Genomic DNA, 24,475 nt, shown 5'->3' with positions numbered 1-24,475 from the left:
CTTCCTCCCTTCCTTCCTTCCTTCCTTCCTTCCTTCCTTCCTTCCTTCCTTCCATCCTTCCTTCCTTCCTTCCTCTCTCTCTCTCTCTCTGTCTCTCTCTCTCTTTTTCTGGGTTAGCTTGTCTAATGACAAAATCAGCTTCCTTCATATTAACCTCCCCATTCCAGGAGGTATATGAGTGCAGTCCAGACAAGCTCCTAGTAGGGATGTTAGAGGATCCAAATAACTAGAGGGAACTTGGGTCCCCAGCATGACATCTGTCTCTTGCAGACATCCAAGATCCATTTCCAAATATAAGCCCCAAATACGTGCAGGGTGCCTGGGCTCAGGCTCTGACCCCTTCTACCCTGAGCAAGGATCGGTTCTCTCAGAGACAGAATCCAGCTCCATCATTGGGGTTCTGGAGAAGAGAGGAAGAAAAAAAGGGCGGCAAGACAGGAGTGGGGTGTGGGCCCCACATACCTTCATCCATTCCTCAGCCTGCTCCCGGCTCTGCAGTGCGAGCACCAAGACCTCAGTGGCCCCCTGGGTGAAGCGCAGCTCATGCCTCTTGTGCCGGCTGTCCTTGGGCACGTAGATGACGCTGCAGGCATCCAGCGCCAACCTCAGATGTGGCTGACGGTCCTTGGAGCTTTTGTAACACTGGACAAGGAAAGAAAGGGTCAGGACCTTCTGGAGTGGAAGATAGAGCAGGAAGCTACCCTCATACAAAGGCTTGGAGTACCCAAAGTCTCCAGGGAAGTTTGACTTACCCCATAAAGACCTCCCCACCTAGCCCAACTGTGGGCACTGTGCAAGGACATGGAGATGCCAGCCAGGGATGTCATTGGGCATCTTCAGGCACAACTGTCTAGTAAGAAGAGATGGATTGCAGCATAATACCAGGAAGACCATTTGGGTCTTAAGAAGTGGAGAAGAAATGGGCTGGCTTGGGAGGAAACTACATGAAAGGGCGGTATGGCAGGAATTTGGAAAAGGGAATTCTAGCAGAGGTGGAGGGCTGGCCTTGGGAGGTCGGTAGTTTATCAATAATGATTCTGACTCCTCCCTTCTTCTCATAAGGCAAGCATTACCTTGGTGGGAGAAACTGACAGTGACATTACAGAAAAGGAAGACCATAGGCTAATTAATCGTCTAACAGAAGCAAAAGCCCACAACAAAAGACGAACAAATGGAATCTAGACACATAGAAAAGCACACTACATCAAGACCAAGTGCAGCTTTCCCTGGGAACACAACATGGTTTCATATTCAAAAATCAACCACAAAATTCATCAAGTAAATAGAAAAAAGGAGAAAAAAATCACACATATCAATAGAATCAGAAAAAGGCATTTTATATAATTCAGTATCCATTTGTGATATAAGCTCTTAGCAAACCAAGAATAGAGGGGAAGGATCTTCCTTAACATGGTAATAAGGAACATTTACGAAATCCTGCAGGAAAGATAAATGTCAGTCTTAATGGTGAATTACTGGAGCTTCCTCTAGAGGTCTGGATGGAGTTAGGCCCAGCTCCCCCCACTCTGTTTACACCATGCTGGAGGCCCTGGCCTGGCCGGGAGTTGGGAACAGAGAAGGCACAGGCAGTGGAAATAGGTCGCCCTGACCCTTGTACTGGTGCTTGCCTGGGGTGAGCTTTCATTGCCCCAGGGTGACAAAGGGACTTGTTTCACATGCATCTGTGTTAAGCCAGTCTTGTCAGCAGAGTATTTTGGGGAGGAACTATTATTTTTTTTCCTAAAATTTATGCTCATCCACCCATTTCGGAATTAAACCTTGGTGAGCTTACCTCAGGTCTTTAAGGTGTGTGTGTGTGTGTGTGTGTGTGTGTGTGTGTGTGTGTGAGTGAGTGAATTTTGCTTGTGTGGAGAGCCATGATCTCAGAAGCACTGGGCTTTGAGCTGTGGACAAGGCCAGGCCAGTGGTCCTCAGGCAGAAACACGTGAGTCTGCCTAAAGGCACTCACCAAGAGCTGGTCCTCCTTGATGACGGTCAGCTGCTTGGCCCACTGTCCAAAGCGCTTTTTCCGTAGCAGGAAGGCACATATCCTGCAGTCCCTCACCAGGTGCATGGAGGCCTCCTCGGAGGGCCACTGGTGCCTAGGCTGTGGCCCCTTCCCTTCCTCCTCCTCTTCATCATAGGACTCGTAGGAGCTGCTCATGGCGTCTGAGTCATTGTCTGCAGGCACCACGGGAAAGAACCTGTCACTGTGCTGTCCTGGGGAAGCCCCCTGCTCGCCCCGACACCCTGAGACCACAGAGGAAACCCAGGGCATGGTGTTGGAGAGGACTAGAGGCCTGCCTCGTGCAGTGCACTGTGTTTTGGATTTACCACTTGCTTTGTGATCTTGGTGACTTCACTTGGGGAGCCGCAGTGTCCTCATTTGTATGGGATCTCCATTAATAATAGTACTTATTTCGACCAGCCTCTTGAACACGAAGGCATGGAGAATGTTCAGCCAAGTGTTTGGCACCCAGTAAAAAGCTGTGATTACCCCATCAACTCTGCAGCCTTTGTCTCAGGTGATGCTCACACCAAATCCCCATCATGGATAAGGAATCTAGGCTCCCCTAAGATCAGTTACCAAGAGTCAGGGCAAAGGCAGGATTCTGGGCTCCAGATTCCTATTCCAGTGGCCTTTCCACTGAACCCTGGGGTCACAAGGGCTTTGGAGCATCTGTGGTGACCATGGCTGGGGTGAGAGGTGGGGCACATGAATGCCAGGGGCTGGCTCCTTGTGAGGGCAGAGCTGGTGTGAACTTACAGGAGTTCTTCAGCTCTCCGTTCATCCTGGCCGCAGGGTAGCTGCTGTCTGCGTCCTCATAATAGCCATCCACAATCGAGTGGGCTGGGCTGCATCCATCTGTGGGATTGTCGAAAGAGCTGAGCATGGAGAAACACAGACAGACCCAGGAGTAGACCCAGGGGCACGGCTGGGAAGGCCCTAGATACCTTGCCCCTTATCAGGGAATACAGAGTGGAGCTCAGGGCAGTCCCACACTGGGTGCGGGGACTTGTCTCTGCATCTTGTCTGCTCTCTGGTTCCCAACATACGCTCAGTGCCCCTGTCCCACGGAACTGCCCTGCCAGGCCTATGTTCATGCTATTTCCTATGCCCTCTTCTACCAGAGAACTCCTCACATCCAAGACCCAGTTCCAAGATCTTTCCTCTGACCTTCCCAGTTGGCTTCTCCTCAGTGACCCAGAACATCAGTGTGTGTGAGAGCATTTTGGTGGCAGCTCTGGTCCTTGCACTGTGGAGTGGTGCACCAGCTGCCAGGGCTTAGATCTGCCTCCATGTTCTGCACAGACCTCCTCTTCTCCCCTCAGACTTGCCGTTCACTTCCTAACACATCTGCTCCCTCATCTGGGAAAGGCAATTTTCCTTCAAAACCTCTGGGAATACAAAGGAAGAACTGGACCACAGGAGCGAATAATAATGCTCATACGAGCATTAGAGCAATAGCAACAGCTATTGGAGCTGAATGGTTAGGGCACATCCTCCTTTGGGGCTGGGAGGTGGTACAGAGCAGTGCAGTGGTGAGCAGGGCACCTCAAACTGTTCTGCATCAGAATCACCTAGGGGTTGTTTTCCAGTGCAGATTCCTGGGTTGCATCCCTAGAGTTTGGGAATCCCTGGAGTGAGTTGGACTGAGGAAGGGAACAATAATTTGATAGGAAAATTCTAAAGATACATAAAATAGAAAATGCATCAAACTCTAATGAATTGGAACAAATTTATTTTTAAAAAATATATGAAGTTGGGCTAGGGCTATAGCTCAGTGGTAGAGCGCTTGCCCAGCATGTGTGAGGCATAAGGTTCAATTCTTAACACCACATTAAAAAACAAAACAAAACAAAAACAAAAACAAACAAACAAAACCAAATAAAATAAAAGTATGCTGTCCATCTACCACTACAAAAAAATAAAAATAAAAAAAATATATAGAGTCATTTTGATGTAGATAGTCCCTGAGGCTCAGCTAGAAGTTCGGCTGGTGAAGGGTTTGGGCTCTGTCAGAATTGAGCTCCAATCCTATCTCTTCCATCTCCTGAGTGAGCCTGGAAAGAGTACAGCCTCCCTGCATTCCGATTCTTCACCCAGGAAGTGAACAGCACCCCACTGTGGATTAATGATATCATGCACATAAGCTCTGAGCACAGAGCGTGGCACACATTGGGTGCTGACAAATGCCAGCCATCATTATCGTTGTGTCCTTTGATTCTCAATGGGAGGGAGGTTCAGCCCCATTTTACAGATGGGAAACAAGCCACACATGGCTGGTTGCTAAGTGACAGAGCTTGGGTCAGAACTGAGGTTGCCAGCTCAGGTGATGGAAGCATAGCCTCTCCTCCAGGAGGTCTTCTTCAGCCCAGTCCCACTCACTCTCACACACACTGATCTTCAGGGCTCTGCTCTGGGTTCCCAGTCCCTCCTGTCCATCTGTTTCCTGAGGGCAGCAGCACTGAAGTTTCCCACAACTGGGACTCCCAGCTCTATCTCCCAAGAGGGGCTCGAGCTGCCTTTCGCAGCAGGCAATCTGAGGCCTCAGATGCTGACCACACACCGGTGAGGTGGACTGGGGGTGTCAGGGCCAGAGCAGCAGGGGGAGCTGGGAGGGGAAGGTGTGTCACAGAGGGACAAGACAAAGCACTGCAACACCTGGCAGGGCTGGACGCTGTGTGCCAGAGGAAGGATACTCCCTGATGGGCTTGGTATGAGCTCCCTGGACAAGGTCTTGGCCCTTCCTGAGGCCCTCCCTTCCCAGCTGCTCCCAGGAGGGTGCTTCTCTGCCCTGTCTGAAAGGGAAGTGAGCTTTCTGGAAAGATGCAGGAGCCTCATCTAGCTGAGGTGCTTGACCTGGGATTAGGCCCAGCAGCACCTCTTCCCCCTCCTTCCTCCCCTGCCCTGGAGTCAATGAGATAGGAAAAAGGTGCCTGTTTTACATCCAAACAGCTGCTTGTAGTAACATGGAACTTGGGACAATCAAGGCTAAAGAGGGCAACAGATCATCTGGTGCAGACCTACCGCAGTTACAAGGTAGAAACAACCCAAATGTTCATCAATTGATAAACAGATATGCACAACATGGTATAGATACACAGAATGTTATTCGGTCATAGAAAAGAACGAAATTCTGGTCTATGCTCCAACACTGATGAACCTTGGAAGCATTATGAGAAGTGAAAGAAGCCAGACAGAAAAGGTCATGTAGTATGTGATTCCATTTATACAACATATTCAGAATAGGCAAATCCACGCTGACAGAAGACTGGAGGTCCGCAGGGGCTGGGTGAAGGGGGCTGGGGACTGACTGGTTAACAGAAGTTTCCTTTGGGATGATGAAAATGTTTGGGAACTGGATAGTAGTGATGGCTGTACGACACTGAATGTACCAAATGCCACTGGTTGGACTTTTAAAAAATCGTGAAAATGCTCAACCTTGCCTGTAGTTGACCACAGTAAAAAATAAAATGCCCCATGACAAAAAGCCCAAGCATTACAAAAGAACATGAGTGGAAGAGTATGTTTCCTTTGTTCAGATTTTTTTTTTTTTCCTTTTTGAGACAGGGTCTGGCTATGTTTCCTAGGCTGGCCTTAAACTCTGGGTTCAAGTGATCCTCTCTCCTCAGCCTCCTGAGTAGCTGGGATTAGGACGTACACCACTATGCCCAGCTGAAATACATGTTCAAATATATACATATATATGAACATATATATATATAATTTATTTATTATTTTTCAGTGCTAGGGTTGGAACCTAGGCCTCAAGCATGCTAGGCAAGTGCTCTACCACTGAATTACATCCCCAACTCTCTCCCCAGATTTCAGATTTCATCTCACTCAGGAAAACCTCATTAATATTTCTTGCATAGCCTAGAAAAATTATTAGAATGCATGAATGTGTGTATATTCATTAGAAAAAAAAAGCTAGACTCATGTTATACGCAGTATTTTGTGTTTGATTTTCTTAAATGACTATATCTTGGAATTTGTTTCTGATCAGCACAGGCTTCTTTGATATATGTATCCATGGTGTTTCTGGATGATGGGGTAGCATCCCACTAACATTATATACAAATTCAGCTCCACGTGCTGGGTCATTCAAAACCATAACATGGTTCCTTGTGTATAATTGTGTACAATGTTTTCAAGAAAGTGATAGCTTCTGATCCTCAAAGGAACACTATCCATTAACTCACTGGAGGGAGAACCATGGAAGATCAAGGACTCTTCTTTGTGACAAATTTAAGAGATTTTCAAAGTTGATTTATTCTAGTGTTCTCTATATAATTTTAATGAGCACATCCAGCAGTACAAATATATAGATGGAATATTTATATATTTATTTATATAAGTCATATGTGTAATAAGCTGTTCCAAGTATGCTCTTATTAGAGAATAAATGCTATATTCAGATAGAATTTTTAAAAACATGTGTTGAATTAAATATTAATATAGCTTCTAAGATTTCTGCCTACACCATTGTATGAATCTCTGGTATGTGCACATTAGAGACCTATAAGACCATGTGTCCTACCTTTTTCTTTTTTCTCTTTTCTTTTTTCCAGTGCTGGGAATTGAATCCAGGCCTTGCACATGGCAGGCAAGCACTCTACCACTGAGCTACACTCCCCACATGCCCTATTTTACCTGTTGTTGGCTTGATAACCTAACCCATCATAAGATGTGATTCTACTGAAATACAATTTATTACCCCCCAGCCCATCCCCAGACAGGAGCAGTTGGATTAGCATCAGTTTCAGGGCTCAGAACAGGTTGGTTTATGTTACCTCCTTCCAATGCATGTATGTGAGCATATTTTTGTTTTAGGAGTAGAGGAATAGAGGTCCAGAGAGGAGAAGGGGGTGGTCCAAGGCCACACAGAACTGAGACTAACCCAAGTCCCTGGCCCCTGGTCTGCACCCATCAGTCCACCCAGATTGGCACTGCAGAGGCCAGAAGCTCAGAGCAGCCTCTCCTCAAGAATTGGTGACATGGCTGGGTAGGCACTAGGCCTGGCACTCCAGCTCCTGCAGGACATGGACACACTTGGAATTGGCTTCTCAGGAAGGAGAAGCCCATAACCCCGAAGCGGACCAGAACTTACTGTGGGAGCTGATGTACTCAGGGGACTTGCCTGGTCCCAGAGGAAGGGCTTCCTCATAGTAGTCCTCAGGGGGAGGCTTGTTGGGCAGTGGCGGAGGCAGGTCTGCTGCCTGTGTGGGGACAAGAAAGTGTGTGAGATCAGATGGCTGCGGAGTAGAGAAGAGGGGAGCAGGAGGGAGCGAGGCTGGTGGAGGAGGATGCGGTAGCTCTTAGGAGGTAGGTAGACCCTGAATGGGAAGCCATATTTTTAATATAGTCACAGAGAAGGCAGAACTTAAGAGTGTATTTGTCCTGTGTTTCTCACCCCAAATTTTGAAGCATTAGAGCTTCTCTATAATGGCTGAAAGTTTTGTGGACTGCCAAACCCTGGTAGCTATACTTTTGCTTGAGCACACGCAGAATTACAAAGAACTACCATGAGTTCCCCAAACTCTTCCACCACATCCACATCCACATAAGAGGAGCAGCAGGACACATGCGCATGAGGCCTGTTATTTAGTGAACAGCTTAGGCTTTGTGCCAGGGGATTCCCCAGCTTTACAGCTAAGTTCTGTCACTTAATAATTGTGGGACATCAGGCGTATCACTTGCCCTCTCTGAACCTCTGTTTCCTTATCTGTATAAAGGGGGATAGCAGTTGTATCAAGCTCACTAGTTGCTTTGAGCATGTGAAGGATACACTAAGTTGTCAACAACTGGTACCATCACCACTGATGGTGAGGATAATCCACTATGGAGTTGACAGACAATGCTTGTCTCTAACTCTGTGACCCCCACCAAGTCTGGGAACCCTAGATCTTGTCCAATCTTTCATCTTGTGGGTGAAAAACTCAGGCTCTGAGAAGGGAAATGATTTGCCTAAGGGCACACAGAGACTGTGTGCCTGCTCCACAGAATTTCCCATCACCTCTGTATGCAGTCTGAGGTTGGCGTGGCGATGTGCTTCAGGCCTAAGGGGACAGACTAGCTCACCACATTCTCCCTGCTTAGCAGGACCACGGTGCGCATGCATGCGCTATTGAATGTATGAATGCTTATTTGTGCTATTTCTGCCCTTAACCACCACCTGGGAGAGAGAACAGGGTCTTGCACACAAAGAGGACCCAACCATCAGCGGGGGGAGAACTTCCCTCATCCTCTCTATAAGGTCACAGAGCTTAAAGGTGTGGGATCCATGACTCACATTTCTCAGAGATGGGCTCTTGGCTGGCTCAGGGCTGGTTCCTTTGCTGGGCTCCCCATCGTCCTCTGGCATGTCCCGAAGGTCACTCAGGTCACAGTCTACAGAGGATCAGGGCATTGGTCAAGGGAAAACCAAAGAGGGCTGGATTTGGGGTCTGGAGGTTTCTGAGTGAGGATTGGACTTCACCATTGCCTCCACCACCTAGGTGGCTTAATCAATTGCCCTGGGACTCCTCCATGGTAACCTGGTCACCCCACCCCCTGCCTCGTCTGTCAAGAGGACCAAATCACATTCTTTGTAATGGTGCTTTGGAGGTTTCTGACAATTGTGTTATAAAGGCTTGGTGTTCTCTCTAGGTCCACCAGCCCCCAGAGCTCCTGCATAGACTGTAGCTTTCTTCCCGTGGTGAGCACTCTTCTCTGTCCCCAGGATGGAGTTGGGCTGGCACACAGCCTCCCACACGCTGGCCAGCCTGCTCCCAGGCCAGGCTCTGACACAGCTCTCATTTTCTGCTTAGACACTGGACTGCTCAGCCAGGGTCCCAGGAGGACATGGCTGGCAGAGGCCATGGAGGGAGAGAAACCCCTTCTGTACTGAACTCTTTGACTTATACTTTTCTTCCTACTGTTCCTCAAATCTCAGGAACATTCTTATAACTGTAAATTCCAATTACATTTTCAGAGCTGGCAGAGCCCAGAAAACCCAAAGTGACTCCATGATGCAATGTTAGAGCCAGGCCCAGCCATCTGGGAGAGATGGTGTCAAAACCAAGGTTGGAAGAAGCACTTACCAAATTCTTCAAAGAGGGACTCCACAAAGCTGGGCCCCGAGTGGAGGTCAGCAGTGTTCACGTATAGGTAGGAGACTTCCTTAGCTGGAAGGGAGGGGAGGACACTGGCAGTGAGGGGGGGAAGGGATGAGTCCAACCCACCCTGCATGGACTCCTGTTCCTCAGGAGCTCAGCACTCACTTTGCAAAGCACGCTCACATCCTGTCATTGTGCTGTTTTTCACACTTTGTTTTCATTTTTACTCTGTCACTGAGGATCTGTCTCTAAGTAAAAGGAGGCCCAGAAACCTAGTATTACGGGGCTATTCTGGGAATGGTCAGGGGACGGGGTCCAGTGAGCACAGTAGGAAAAATGCTGCCCTTTTCTTCCTCCCAAGAGTCCTGTGAGGGTGGCAGGGATTGTCAACTCAGTTTTTTGGGAAACAAGGTTTAGAGTCACTCAGTGGTAACTTCCCACAGCATCCTTCAGATTCCCTGAGCCTGGAGTTCAGAGAGATGCATCGTGCCATCAACTGACCTGGAGTGTGGAGGAAAAGATGGAGCCAGTGGGCAGAGTGTGTTGCTGGGCAGATAGTAATGGGCAGAGATGTGGGCTTAGGTGGGCACAAGCAGGGATGCAGCTCATGAGGATAAGTGTGTGCAGGATTGTACGCCTGTGCAGGAGGCTGTGAGGTGCACATGCGTGTGCTGTGTGCACGTGTGGTGTATGTAGTGTGTATTGTGGGTCATGTGCGGTGCATAGGACTACATCATGTGTGAGAGTGCTGTGTGAGTCCTGTGAGAGTATTATGGGTCATGTGTGGCAGGTATGTGGGTGCAATGTGTTCTTTTTTTAAAAAAAATTCAAAGTTCATTTCTTACATGACAATAGTGGAATGCATTACAATCTTTATTATCCATTCACAGCATAATTTTTTGTAACTCTGCATATAAAATGTGTTCACACCAAATTATGCCATTATACATGAGCTCTCTTATTATTACTATTATTATTTTTTTGCATTACATTTTTAAAACAGCATAATACAGGAACTCAGCCACATCAATGTTTATAGCAGCACAATTCACAATAGCTAAACTGTGGAGCCAACCTAGATGTCCTTCAGTGGATGAATGCAATGTGTTCTTGTGTGTGAATGTGTGGAGGGCTGGGGATGGAGGAGGACAAAGAACACTGCCAGGACTGAGGTGGAAGAGCAGGCTCTAAGTGGACAAGAACATTAGACCAGAGCATGCTATTAGCAGAACCTGTGTGTTGTGAGCGGAACCTGTATGTGCACAGGCCCTGGGGAGTTACTGAAGGTCCTTGAGGAGGGTCAAGGGTGACACAGCTGTCTGTAGAGTGGCTCATCCGGGCTGACCTGGGAGAGGCTGTAGGCTCTGCAGGATGGAGGCCACGGCCATCTTCTTCTCCAGGGTGCTGTCACTTAGGTACTCATGGTCCAGGAGGCTAAGCAGACCAGTGAGCTCCGGGAGCAGCTGCTCCAGCACTGGGGAGAAAAGCCAGGGCCAGTCACAGTTCTGCATGCAGGATCTGGCCCTCCCCACCCGCTGAAGCCTGGGCTGGAGGGGACAGAGCGCAGGGCCTGGTACACAAGGGAGAGGCAGGGCCCTCACACAGCTGTCCCAGTGCTGGCCACCATGCTCCCTTGGGGGGCCCTGCTCATTAGCCCCATGGCATTCCTCCAGGCTTCCTCACACTGCCTCAGACCTCAGATGACCTTGGCCGGAGGACTGTACCTCCCTGGGCTCACCCCGGCCACTCTGAACCCAGGCAGCCCTGGGCAGAGGTGCCCGGGCCTCCCTTTGTCCCAGTCTGCTCTCTGTTTGCGGGTCTAGGGGGGCTCAGTGCAGGGCTCGGCTGGAGCCCCTGGCTATCCAGGATATAGGCAGGAAGGAGCCTTCCTGTCCCATCAGTTCATATGCTTCAATCTCTGGAACCTTCTGTTTCCGGCACTTTGGCCAGAGCCAAACTAAACATTAACCCTTCCTACTCCATGCCCAAAGCTATCATTGCCATTCTTCCCATGCTCAAACCAGCACTTCTCCAACCTGAGTGTGTTTAGGAACCACCTGGGGATCTTGCCAAAATGCAAATTCACATTCAGGAGGTCTGGAGTGGGACCCAGGTGTCTGCATTTCTGACAAGTTCCCAGGTCTGTGACCAAAGTGAGTTGCAAGATGCTAGAGCACAGAATCCTTTAAAGACTGGAACATACTAAGATCATGATGTCATTGATGTCTTCCTGTCCCAAATAGTAACTTGGGACTTGATTTGCGTTAAGGCCAAGGGTCAGTTTCATCACAGTAGTATTGTCCTGCTTTATGTCTTACCATACACTTGTGCGTTATGATAAAAGCTAACCTGTATTGAACAATGCTGAGACTTTTATGCTTATTGTACCTTTTAAATCTCATATCAAGCATTTTCTTGTCTCCATCATATGGAGGATAACACTGAGCCTCAGAAACGTCTCCATGATTGCACAGCTACTAACCCTGGCTGGACGACTTCCCTCACTCTAGTATCTTCACCACAGAACTAACTACATTGCCTTGTGGTATTTTGTGCAAGTTCTGAGATAGGTCTCAGGCTCACCCTTACTTTTTTAGATGAAGATTCATCTAAAAAAGTAAGGGTGAGCCTGAGACCTATCTCAGAACTTGCACAAAGGTGAGTAACTAGCTTAAAGTCACAGAGGCAAGCTGAAGGACCAGGACTTGCACTCTGGCCATGATTCCCACGTGTTTCTCTCCACCCTGCATGCCCTGAGGAAGCAGAAGACTGATATGAACCTGTGGGGTCTGGGACATGTACAAGAGGCTGTCACATCCTGCCTAAGAAAACCAGACCTGGAGCCAGAGTGCCAAGTTCAAATTCAAATTGCATTATTCCTCAGCTCCGAGACCTTTGACAAGTTACTTCGCCTGCCAGTGACTCAGTTTTCTCCTCTGTGAAGGGAGGCTAACAACAGTACCTGCCTCATTCGGTGGCTGTGAGAATTTCTTCCACCAAGCTCGTCGTGCCTGGGCCTGCTCAGAGCAGAAGCTCACCACAGTCAGCTGCTCCCTGCCTCTGCAGACTTCACCTTGCTGACCTGTGCTGCGCAGGCCTCTGAGGGTCTGTCTCTCTCAGCAGGAGCTTAGCTCCAGAAGGTGTGGGCTGGACTATGATACTGCCTCTGCTCAGCACAGGTGCGCCAGGTGTGTTTGACAAGAGAAGGGATGTATAGATGTCCACTCTTTGGATTTTCTTTTAAATGGAAATTGTCTGTAGAGATGGTGGCATTATTGGGAAAATGTGACATTGTTGTCTCTCTGCAGCAGTCAAGCTTCTCCTCAAATTTGTGGAATAGAAGCTAAAGATGGGATTGGATGGGACAGCTCACTCATGAGTGCTCCCCACTGGTAGGCACTTCCTGCCTCACCCCCAGGCACAGATGTGAGCAGCTTTTGGGATACACATTTTCCAGGACATGATGCCTGGGCTGAGGAGACCTAAGGGATGTTCCTCAGTTTCAGAGGGGTGGAGCCCGGCTGATTCCCAGGCTGTGCAATTCCTAGAGCCACTGAGTGGTACTGCTCCAGGGTGCGCTGCTGAACCCACAGCTGGGTGAAAGGAGCCTGGAGACCTGCTGTCCCCAGAGTGACAGAGAAGCAAGGGTTCTGGATGGATTGGAGAGGCTAGGAGGGGCTCCTCTTTAAAGCAGGAATTCATTTAAAATAATTTCAACCAAACTTGAGTTGGCTGAGAAAGAAAACTTTTCAGATAGAATCATGAACTTCTCTGGCACCCTTAGGGACACACCAAACATCAGTTAATGTAATTTCAAAGCATTTACTGAATGCTAAATATGTGTCAGGGGGGCCACTTGGAGGTTAGGAAAAATAAACAAGATATTGTCCCAGTAGGCATCCTCTCTATTCAGTTTCTCTCTCTCTCTCTCTCTCTCTGCACGCACAGTCACAATTAGTGACTCACAGGGGACGTCCCAGCAAATGCAGTAAGGCAGGCACCAAGGGCAGCGAGCTGTCCAAGGCCTGCGGCTGTGGTTCTCATTTACAAGTTCCCAATCTGCTCTGCTGTCATGTGCCCGAGTCTGAGTTCAGGGTTGCTGGCAATTCGGCTCTACGCCAAGCATTCTGAAACCCTCTGGTGTCAGGATTCCTTTTTACTTTTAGAAATTATGGAGTACCCCAAAGAACTTTTCTTTTCGGGGTATTTTATCTGTCAATATTGACTGCATTAACCCCGCTTGGCAGCATTTGGGGTTTCTTTAAATCTCTGTTCTTCTCCCTCCCTGTCTTCCTTTTCCTCTCGTTTCTTTCTTTCTGTCCATGATTGCACATCTACTAACTCTGACTGGCCGAATTCCTCATTCTAGTATCTTCACCAGAGAAATATATTTCCGTGTGGTATTTGTGCAAGTTCTGAGGTAGGTCTCAGGCTCACCCTTACTTTTTTAGATGAAGAAAAAAGTAAGGGTGGTTCCAATATCTGCCAATATTGACTGCATTAACATTGAAACCTGAGACCTTCTAGAACCACAAGAACACACTCTTGGAGTGGACACATCTTCCCATGTCCCCTCTGGAAATCTCCACTGCACACACTCAGAGAATGAGTGAGGCAGGCGTGTGACATCTTAGTACTATATAAAAGCACTTTTGACCTTATGGACCCCTTGAAAGCATTTTGGGGATCCCTCAGATATCCCCTATCCCAACACCTACCTTGAGAACTGCTGTGCTCAGTGAATGAACCCAGATTGCTCAGCTTATTGAGTTTCTTTCTTTCCTTTTTTTGCGTTACTGGGAATTGAACCCAGGGGCACTTCACCACTGAGCTACATCTCCAGCCCTTTTAATTTTTTTAAAAAATATATTCTTTTAGTTGTAGATGAACACTATACCTTTTTAAAATTTATTTTTATGTGGTTCTGAGGATTGAACCCAATGCCTCATATTTGCTAGGCAAGAGCTTTACCACTGAGCTACAACTCAAGTCTAGCCCTTGTGATTTTGAAACAGAGTTTTGCTAAGTTGCCCAGGCTGGCCTTGAAGTGGCAATCCTCCTGTCTCAGCCTCCTGACTAGCTGGGTTTACAGGCATGTGCCACCCTGCTTGGCAGCATTTTGGGTTTCTTTAAATCTCTTTTCTTCTCCCTCCCTGTCTTCCTTTTCCTCTCGTTTCTTTCCTTCTGTCTGAGGTTCCAACCCTTTCTTGCTGCTCCTAGCAAGTACCTGCATGTGGCGGTATTCCTGCTTCTAAGTGCTCTGCCTTACTGCTTCCAATACATACAGTAAACTTTGTTACTGTTGCTTCTAATAAGAACAATGCAGTTCCCTGTGAGTTCTCTGTATTTATCATATGAGCTTTAGTATCCAAGCTTCATAACAGCATTTTTTGTTTCCTTCCTGGTCTTTGATGGGATTCTTCACATGAGACCTTGACTTTTAAGTGCTTTTCATTTAACAGAGATGTGATCACTGGAGTCCAAACAGATTGGAAGAGAAGGAAGGGCCTGAGCCAGGGAGAAGCAGAGGAAGAGCGAAAGGCTGCCTAGTCCTGGTGTTGGTTTCAACAGCTATGATCTTAGCTCAGTGCAGCAGAGGCTGGCAGAGGTACTGCTGGGCTTCCTCTCCAAGTCCTCCCCCTGAGGGGTCAGGGTGTGACTTCACTGGGGCTCCCAACTCTTTGACTGGGGACCCCTTCACCTGTGGGTGGGCAGCCCTCACTGTAGGGTTGACATTCTCTCTCTCTCTCTCTCTCTCTCTCTCTCTCTCTTTTTGTACCCGGGATTGAACCCAGGGGTGCTTAATCACGGAGCCACATTCCCAGCTCTTTTTCATATTTTTTAGAGACAGGGTCTCGCTAAGTTGATGAGGCTGGGTTTGAATTCTCAATCCTCCTGCTTCAGCCTCCAAGTCCAGCCTGACATTCCTTCTCCATGGCCCTCTTTCTAATGAGCCTATTTGAATATCACAGCCCTGACTGTGAGGACCTCACAGAAGAAAAACAGGTTACTCAAAGAGAATACCAGACATAACTAGGGGATCTCACCTGATAGAACCTTCTGTATATCATAGATACCAGAAACCTTCAGCCAGCACCAGGCTTTTCTAGAACAGTGCAGAACTCACCCCAAGACAGCCTTCAAGTGCAGCAAATATAGAAACGCTTTCAATGAGAGCTTTGTTTTTAGTATTGGAGAATCCAACCACAGGGATTTCATCCATCAGAGAATTTAATTTGAGAGAAGTCATATGGGTATAATGCAAATGACAAATAATTCTGGCCAGGGCTCACACGTACCACTAGGATAGCTGCCTCGAATTTCAGAAAGACTGAGTTTTCTAGGGGTTGTTGGTAACATCAGTTCCTGAACCTCCTATCCAGAGAGTGACCTGGTAGTCTTAGGATCTGGAATCTACATTTTAATAAGCACTCCACCCGGGTGATTCCATTGTAACCAGTTCAAATTTCAACCTTTGCAAAATACTCCACCAAACGTCCTACAGGGAGCATGTATGAAATTCAGGAATATGGTGAAAACCCATACTCCTTAAAAAAATCACCGGACTGACCCTCTTGAGATAACTGAGAGTCGAGGGAATAAGAGCCCCAAGAGAAGATGGTAAATGGCTGGAATATGGAGTATTACTTTGATTAGGCACAGTTGTATGACTTTGGGGACAGATTCATGATGAGTACTAGGATTTCCTTTTTTGGGTGCCAGGGATCGAACCCAGGGTCTCATGCATACAAGGCAAGTACTCTACCTTGAGGTTATATCCCTACCCTAGTATTGGGATTCTTATACTGCCATTTCTGAGCTGAAGAGAGCTCTGGTTTTGTCTTATGTAAAATGAGAATAGTGGGATCCCAGCCTCAAGGGCAGGGAGGCCGAAGGTCATGCCTCTATGCCCTTAGCATAACACTACATCTGGTACAAATACGCACTAAATGACAGCCATATTGCTTATTGTTGTTGTCACTTGCTACTTCCTGACACTTCCCAGAACCATGCAGATTCCAAAGTACTGATCAGATAGTATTTGGTGACAGATGTGTGTTTGTTGTAATAAGCTCAGTGAGGACAGAGCCTGAATCTTAATCAGCACTTGGTAGATGCCCAGTGAACACTAATTCAATAGATATAATATTTTGATGACCTAATCTAATCTTCATTTATTTATTTATTGGTATCAGGGATGGAACTTAGGGGCACTTAACCACTGAGCCACATCCCCAGCCCTTTTTTTGTATTTTATTTAGGAACAGGGTCTCACTAAGTTGCTGAAGGTCTTGCTTTAGCTGAGGCTAGATTTGAACTTGAGATCCTCCTGTCTCAGCCTCCTGAGCCGCTGAGATTATGGTGTGCAACACTGTGCTGGCTAATCCACTCATTTTAAAGATGTAACAAGTGAGGACCAAAGAAAGAGGTTACCTGACTTGACTATGATCACATGACCACTTGAGAAAATAGTATCTAGTGCTAAATTCACACAAAACTTGATGCTTGAGTCATTGGAAGAGTGGCTAAGAACACAGGCCATGGACAATCAGGCTCCCCTCCCGGCTTGGTCATTTTTCAGCTGTGGGCCCCTGAGGAAATTTCTTAATTTTCCTAAGCTTCCAATTGATGTGCAGACAGTGGACATAATAACAGTAGCTGCTTCACAAGCTCATGGTGAAGATGAAATATGTGTTGTATAAGGAGCTCATCACACTGCACAGCTGCTCTCTTCATTCCTATGTGACCTCCAGCATGCAGTTTCAGGTGCACTGGTATGTATAGGTGGGGGATAGGCCAAGAGGACATCATGGATTGTACCAAATCTCCCCACCTGGATTGCCCATGGCTTTGGGCCCAAGACAGAGCTCAGAATGGTTGTAGCAGGAGGCAGTGGCTCCCCTTTCCTCAGGGTGCTCCCATTTCAAGGATCCTTCCATGCCAGGTGAGGGGGCAAAATTCGTTAGTTGGAGGGGCAGACATACAACCCAGAACTGTGCCCTTACCATCCCCAGTCAGGAAGACCTCATTCACCAGTTCCTAACCTGCCCTCTCCCATCTTTACTACTGGTCCAGGTCTTTTGTCCTGTCTGGGGGCAGAGAGGGGGCATCAGGACATGCTGGCCTTTACGTCTAAAGTTAATTTAGTACCATAAGCAAATTTCATTCTTCTTACTTGGTTTAGGTTAATATTGGAGTGGTATGGTGAATTCCAAGGATTAAAACAACAACAAGAAGGAAGAAATGAACTAATTATTGTTCATAAATTTTCAATATTTAAAGTGGGTCAGGCACAGAAACGCAAGATAGGGGATAGCCTCATTCTCTAGGCTGCAAAAACATTTTTCAAATATGATTATAACCTATTTAAAAATACATCTAAGATTAAACTAAGGAATGCTTATTGTTTTGGTGAGTACTCAACTAAAACTACGATCAAATTTCTCTCTGCTCCTCCATCCTCCCAAGCACAATAAAATAAAAACAGGATGTTATGAAGCCCTAAGCAACTTAGCAAGACCTGTCTCAAAATAAAAAATAAAAAAAACCAGGCTGGGGATGTGGCTTAGTGGGTTCAATCCTTAGTATCAAAAAAAAAAAAAAAAAAAAAAGATGTTATACAGCAGAAATTTAGCCCCAAGCTGAAAGTGCTGTCTCTGGCTCCCAGGATGCAGTGCAGCTGGAATGAAACCTTCAATCAAAAGACATTCATTGCAACCAGTAAGGGTGATCACACAGAAGCTCATAACTATTTAAAAATTTCAAAGGTTATGAGTCTAATTCCCATGACAAAAGACAAATTAAGAATTAAACTTCTGCCAACCTCAGGTTGGGCTCATACAGGCTGGGCACCAGAGCTGAGCACCTTGACACATGACCTCATGCCCATGTACCTTTCAGACTCTGGAACTGACAAAAATGCTTGGTGACAGTGTGGAAGTTACAACTTTGATAAATTCAAAGCAGCAGGGAGAAATGCCATTTCCCTTTCCCCCACCTCACTGTTTGAGAAGCATCTTTCTAGAGGAGACAGAGACAACTCCATCCTTCTTTGTTTTTAGTCAGAAGAAATGCAGCTGGCCCAATTTTAAAATGGAAAATAAGAAGAGTTTTTGGACTGTGGTTTTATGAAAGGCCTACAATTTTTCTTTGGGTTTATTCAGATTTCCTTTTTTATTTCTATGCAGCAAAATAACCCAATTTACATCTCATAAAGGCTCCTGTTTGGAGAGAGAGAAACAGTGTTACTTTGAAAAATTTTGATTATGATTTTAGAGATAATTTTCTACATACTGTATTTTAACAAGCTGGCACAATAATAGCGTCTGATCCTTTAGAACTGTGGTGTGTGTGTGTGTGTGTGTGTGTGTGTGTTCTCCAAAGACTCCATATTGCTGAACTTGAATCCCTCCCGTGGGAATGGCTGCTGATGGATTCAGTGATTTATTTTGTCATTGATGAATTTTAATTCTAACACATAATTGGGGAATAATTATAAGTAACAGATATTGAGTAACCCCATCTACCTGAGTGTATATCCTGTTCCCTATTTTCTAGCCGTGGACACTGATAAATTGTCCCTGCTTCATGTACCTCACGTATGTCACTGGTGATCTGTGAGTGTGTCTTCTCAGTGGGAATGGGCCCTGATATACATGAAAGTGCTTAGAATGGTGTCCGACACCTGTAGGCACTCAAGAAATGTTATTTATATTACTCTTCATTACTGTTCTGAGGCATACCCTACTTTAAGAGATTTACATGTGTTATTTATATCAATTAATTTGTACACCAAGGTGAGACAGCCCATTTTACAGGTGTGGGATCTGAGCACTGCAGAACAGGAGGGGCAGTTATGATGTCTCTTCCAGTTCCTCCCAACATGCTGCTTCTGTCAGTGCCCAACTCAGGGTTCATTCTGCAGAGGCAGCAGCTCCACAGTAAGGCAGGTAGCAGTGCCTATTCTACTCTTTGGCTCGGAAATCTCTCTTTCCCTGGCCCTTCTCTTCCAAGTTGCTGCAAGTCTACCCAGCTGGGAACACAGGGATGTCTTACTTCCTTCCTCTGAATTTACAAGATCTCTTCTGTGCATCCAAGGGAAGACCAGATAGCGGGCAGAACGTCGGAGGGGACTGCACTGGTTGGAACCCCACTGTTTATCACCCAAATACTTCCTGTTGTCCCAATGTGGATGGGGAAGATCATGGTGCACTCAGGATGGAAAAGAGTCAAAGCAAGCCCAGCTGCATACCCAGGGCCTGGTGCTCAGTGCTTCCCAGGAGTTAAATATAGCCCCTATGAGAGGGAGGGCAAGGGGTGGTGAGGTCACCTTGGAAGGCTTTTGTGTGTGTTAATGAGAGCTATTGCAGGAAACTGAATATCCTTTTATGCTGAAAAGAATAGTAGCAGTTTGACTCCCCAGGATAGAAACAGAAACATCATAAGGAAGGGAGGTGGGAAGGACCAGTGGGAAGAACTTGGGTTCTAGCTCCTCCCCTTACTAGTGTGCAACTCTAAGTCAGTTCCTTAACCACTCTGACCACCATCTTCCTCTTCATAAGAAGAGGTTTAGAAAACCCCTGCATGAGGGGGAAATGAGGAATGGCTGGGGAAGGGTTTGCACACCCAGGGCTTATTATTAGGGGTGGCAGACTTGCACCGTTCTCTCACCTCATGTTACTTCAGATCAGGGAGGTTACAAATGAATGGGAAAGCAGGTCTTGGGGGTGTTTTTGGTGACTTTATCCCCAGGAGCCAGGCTAGGGCGACAGGCTTGGGAAGTTCTGCATCTTCAATGCTCTTCCTAGCAGCAGCTCTGTCCCCGTTCTTGTCATCCACCAGGAGGCTCTCCCTTGGGGCACCTCATTTCTAGCTCTGGGCCACCAGGGAAGCCCAGCCTCCTCTCCTTAAGTCATTTCCAGACCACACAGGAGGAGGTGGGGGCCAGCCACCGAGGAAATAACTTTTGGCTGTGGGACTGGGCTCTCCCAGAATTGTTCCTTTGTCTTCGGATTCCTCCCTGTTTAGCTCACAAAGGAAATGGTTCCAGGAGGAAGTGGAAAACCGTGACACACTGGCTCAGCTTTCCACGCTGCAAGATGGCAGCTGCTTCCTTTTGGGTGGCCTGCACCATCTCCTTCACCAAGCCTGGGGAACCAGAGCAGGCCCAGGGGTGGTCTGGGATACCTGTCAATAAAAGCAGGTAGGAATTGCAAGCTCCTAAGTGATCATCAGATGTTGTACTAAGCATTTTGCATGAATTACCTCATTTAATTCTCCTAATGACCCCACAAGATACCTTCTGTTTTTACCTGCTGTTTTTACACATAGACCAAGTGAAGTTCAAAGAGGCAGTCATTTGTGTAAAGGCACACAGCAAGCAGATTGAGATTCAAAGCTAGCCTTAACTCCAGAGGTTCAGCTTCCAATTGCTGCAATATAATACCTTCTAGCCTTTTTTAATTGAATACTTCCTAAATGAAGATACTGTGCCTAGCATTTTCATTTATTTTTAAAAATAGCTGGGTGTGGTGGGACACACCTGTAATCCCAGAGACTTGGGAGGCTGAGGCAGGAGGATTACAAATGCAAGGCCAACTTCATCAACTTTAGTGAGACCCTAAGTAATATAAGGAGACCCTGTTTCAAAATAAAAAATAAAAATAAAAAGTGCTGGGGATGTGGCTCAGGGTTAAAAGCCCTCTGAGTTCAATTCAAAACTAAAAATTTCTTTTTCTTTTTTTTTTTTACTGAACCTCTGGGTTTAGTACAAAAACCAAACCAAACCAAAACAAAAAGCACCCCCTCTCCCCACCCCCCAAAAAACCTAACTAAATAAAAATAAGGTCTCAGGTGGACAAAATTAGACTTATCCCAATCTTTGCTTCATATGAAACACTCATCAGTGGCCCATGTGCCTCTCACTTTCATTTAGTTGCTGCAGAGCTCATCATGCCCCTCTGTCCCTCATATGTAGTTTTGCTGCAACTGCTGTGCTCCTGAAAACATGCATTTACAATTTTAGTTGTTAAATATACATTTAAAAATTTTAGTTGTGCTGGGTGCTGTGACACATGCCCATAATCCCAGCGGCTCTGGAGACTGAGGCAGGAGGATCATGAGTTCAAAGCCAGCCTCAGCAACAGGGAGGCACTAAGCAACTCAGTGACAGTGTGTCTCTAAATAAAATACAAAATAGGGCTGGGGGTGTGGCTCAGTGGTTGAGTGCCCCTGAGTTCAATCTCCGGTGCCAAAAAAAAAAAAAATTAGTTTTAAATATACATTAAATTTTTGTTGTTGTTAAAATTTTGGTTGTGGTCTCCAAAAAGAGGACAATGCTATAGGTAATGTTTTTTGACTTTTTCTTTTAATATGCTGCAAAGATTGATTCTTATTGCCATCTGTCCCTGTGTTCATTCCTCTGATTGTTGGATGTTACTCCATTGGGAGAAAATTCTCGGTGCCTAACACTCTGTGCCTATGCCCTCATTTATTCTTTGCAACAGCCATGTGTAGAAGGAACTCTTCCCTGTTACTGACAGAAAACTGAGGCCCAGAGAGGTTAACTCTGATGCTGTTTCTTTTTTTGCAGTGCTGGGAATTGAACCCAGGGCCTTGTGCACACTAGGCAAATGCTCTGCCACTAAGCTCTATTCCCAAGCCCTTCAGAGAGGTTAACTGTGGCCTGGGTGGGAATATTTCTGGCCTCCACTGTGTGCCATGTTTTGGTGTAGTGGAGAAAACATGGGCACTGGAGCCAGAATCTAGGGGCCCCAGCCCTGGCCACATGCTAACTGACCATGCAGCACTGGGCAGGTTGCTTCACGTCTGGGACCCTCAGTTTCCTCAGCATCTGAGTGGGGGATCGAGACTGCCCGCTTACCTCTAGGCCTGTTGTGAGACCCAAGTCTGGCCGAGCTGGGTGATTTGAGAGCACCCTGCAGTTTTGTAAATCATCAACTGTGATTAATAGTAATTGCACCACTACTTGTCACCTCCAGCCTCCACTCCCAGCTGAACAACAGAAACTGTGGGACTCAGGGACAAGGCTGACCAGTACTCCACTCAGAAGGGTGCAAGATTAGGTGACAAGTCAGCTCACACAAGCCCTAGTGTGAAGGAACCAGAAGAGCTTCTGCAGATGCCTGAGGGTGTGCTAATGGGAATCTAGCTGAGGTTGGTTCTTGCACTACAGTTGGGCTTGTGAGGTGCGAGAGAAAGGTCCTCTTCCATGGAATGGAAGAACGACCCTGGATGAATGTCTCCTCTGCTTCTCCACTAACAATTCTGCACAATAACCTCTATCTGGTTTTTCCTTTCTAGTTTTTCTCACCACCTCCCTTAAATGGGGTTTTGTTCTGTCGCTAGTCTTAAACTCCTGGGTTCAAGGATCCTCCCACCTCAGCCTCCTAGTAGCTGAGACTACAGGTGCTTGCCCCAAAGCCTTGCTGATTAACTCTACTTGAAATTGGAGAGTTGAAACCTTTACGTGGCTCTGCTCTTCAACACCAAGGTGAGCTAATCTTAGTCTAAGGATTTGCGTCAGCTCCTAACTGGCCACTTCTGTCCAACCCCTACCCCACCCCCCTTTGCATTCTGATGTGAGCTCACTGCTTGCTGGCTTTATTTAACAATGGCCCCAAATTGCAGCACATCATAATCTCTTCTTGCTCACAGCTGGTCAACAGCTACCTGGGGCCCGGATGTCAGCTTTCCTTTGTGATACTGGTGACAAAGAGGCTCACAGGCTCCCACTTCCTTATTCCCACTCTCTCTGTCATTCCATCTCTTCCCAGAGTGGCCATGCAAGGAGCGAGAGTGAAATGCTGCAGAGATAACTTGGATTCCTCTCCAACTGATGAAGGAGCCAATCACTCACAAACGTGTATTTCAAGCTTTCACGTTTTTAAAAAGATTGAACACTTCTGAGAGCTTTCCCTGCCTGAATCCAGTCATCTCTCACTGGTAAATCAGAGATTGTTATCTCCATTTTTTTGTGTGGATTTAACTGAGACCCCATGGGTTAAGTGCTGAGTGGAAGGAGCAGCGCCAGGATCCCCCCACCCCCACTGCAACTGGAGACTGCAGCTGTGGCACTTGGTTCTGGGTCTGGCCTTATCTGCCTCTATTATTAGGTACCCATCATGGGCAGCCCAACCTCTAAGGACAGGGACACACCCAGTTAGGGACCTGGAGAATAGGCTCCACTCTTTGGAAGGATCTGGAGGTCTCATTTCCACCTGTCCTCGGTGCTCCAGGCCTGCTGCCCTGTTTTGCTGCCCTGTGCACTCTCTGGACTTTTCTTTAGTCCTCTCCCCATTTTTTTTTTCCACCTAAAAGACCATCCCACAGTGTTCCTGAGGTTCTTGGCTAAAAAGTGACACTTGAGTCTTCTGGTTCTTTACATATTCTCTTTGATGGACACTCGCCAGATCTGATCCAAGTCACTGGCACTGTGACCAAGTCTCATTTTCTCTGTTACAGTGGGAGATTCGGGGTGCAGGGACCCTGAGCTTACCCCCTGAGACCCCTCAAAGCTGCACCTGGTTGCTGGCTGGAGGTGAGGAAAAGCCATCAGTCTCCCTGACTTCCTGGCACAGTCCCAGAAGATCACTTTTCTTTTTGGTTCAAGTGGAGCTAAAAAAAAATCTCCCTTGGTTTGCTATCAGCAGGATCGGCTCTCAGCACACCCTTCAACAAGAATGGGCAGGAAGGGTAAATATTTATTCTACAAATGAATAAATCCGATTCCATCTTCAAAAGCAAGCTTTGGTATAAATTACCATAATTTCTCCATTCTAAGATGCCAACTGATTGGAAGATGTTTTTATCTATTGAACAACATCTTTTGCAAAACAAGAAAAAGCAGATAAATATGTCAATTGTAAGATATGTTCTGAGTTATTAGAAAAATGTGTCTTGTATCAATGAAATAAAAACATATATGGTTAATTTTGATTTTAATTTTCTTCTTTTGGCTCTGGTGTTCCTAGAAAAGAAGGTTCCCAACCCCTCACTCACTCAGGGTGATATATGGGCTGGTCATGTGTCCTGGCCAAGTTAGCCCCGAACTCCTGCTGGGTCAGCAAGGGCACTTCATGGCCATTGATGGCTGCCCCATGCCCTGTGAAGTCAACCCATAGGCTTTTCTCCTAGCCGAGATATGCTCTGCTGATAGACCACGTTAGGGGTTCTGTGGAACACTCACTGAGGGGTCTGTCAAGTGACCTGCTGCCCCTTGGGCCTTAGTTTCTCTCGTGATAAAATTAGGAGCACAGGGTTAGATGAGTGGTTTTCAAGTGCTCTTCTGCGGAAACCTATGGGATGTGCAGAGCTTCCCTAAGGACCCCCAGGAGGAGGAGGAGGGAACAAT

The 24,475-nt window shown here is 46.8% G+C and overlaps 1 protein-coding gene across 3 annotated transcripts in view; it reads right to left on the bottom strand.

The window, feature by feature from the left end:
* Afap1l1 (actin filament associated protein 1 like 1) overlaps window positions 1-24,475 on the bottom strand; it is a 58,833-nt gene that overhangs the window by 24,174 nt on the left and 10,184 nt on the right. The window contains exons 1-8 of one of the 3 annotated variants that reach the window (XM_048811779.1): window positions 10,841-10,849; window positions 10,448-10,576; window positions 9,088-9,171; window positions 8,298-8,395; window positions 7,116-7,224; window positions 2,768-2,866; window positions 1,970-2,181; window positions 463-642 (exon numbers count right to left, since the gene is read on the bottom strand). In XM_048811779.1, the coding sequence (XP_048667736.1) occupies window positions 463-642; window positions 1,970-2,181; window positions 2,768-2,866; window positions 7,116-7,224; window positions 8,298-8,395; window positions 9,088-9,171; window positions 10,448-10,490 (825 nt within the window). In that variant the 5' untranslated portion in view covers window positions 10,491-10,576; window positions 10,841-10,849. Of the gene's footprint in view, window positions 1-462; window positions 643-1,969; window positions 2,182-2,767; window positions 2,867-7,115; window positions 7,225-8,297; window positions 8,396-9,087; window positions 9,172-10,447; window positions 10,577-10,840; window positions 10,850-24,475 lie in introns of those variants that run through there. The other 2 variants (XM_015485996.2, XM_048811778.1) reach the window with 2 other exon arrangements.

The sequence above is a fragment of the Marmota marmota genome, unplaced genomic scaffold (assembly GCF_001458135.2).
Source record: "Marmota marmota marmota unplaced genomic scaffold, marMar, whole genome shotgun sequence".
NCBI lineage: Eukaryota > Metazoa > Chordata > Mammalia > Rodentia > Sciuridae > Marmota > Marmota marmota.
The sequence above is the reverse complement of the archived record's forward strand: the minus strand, read 5'-3'. Positions and strand labels throughout refer to the sequence as shown.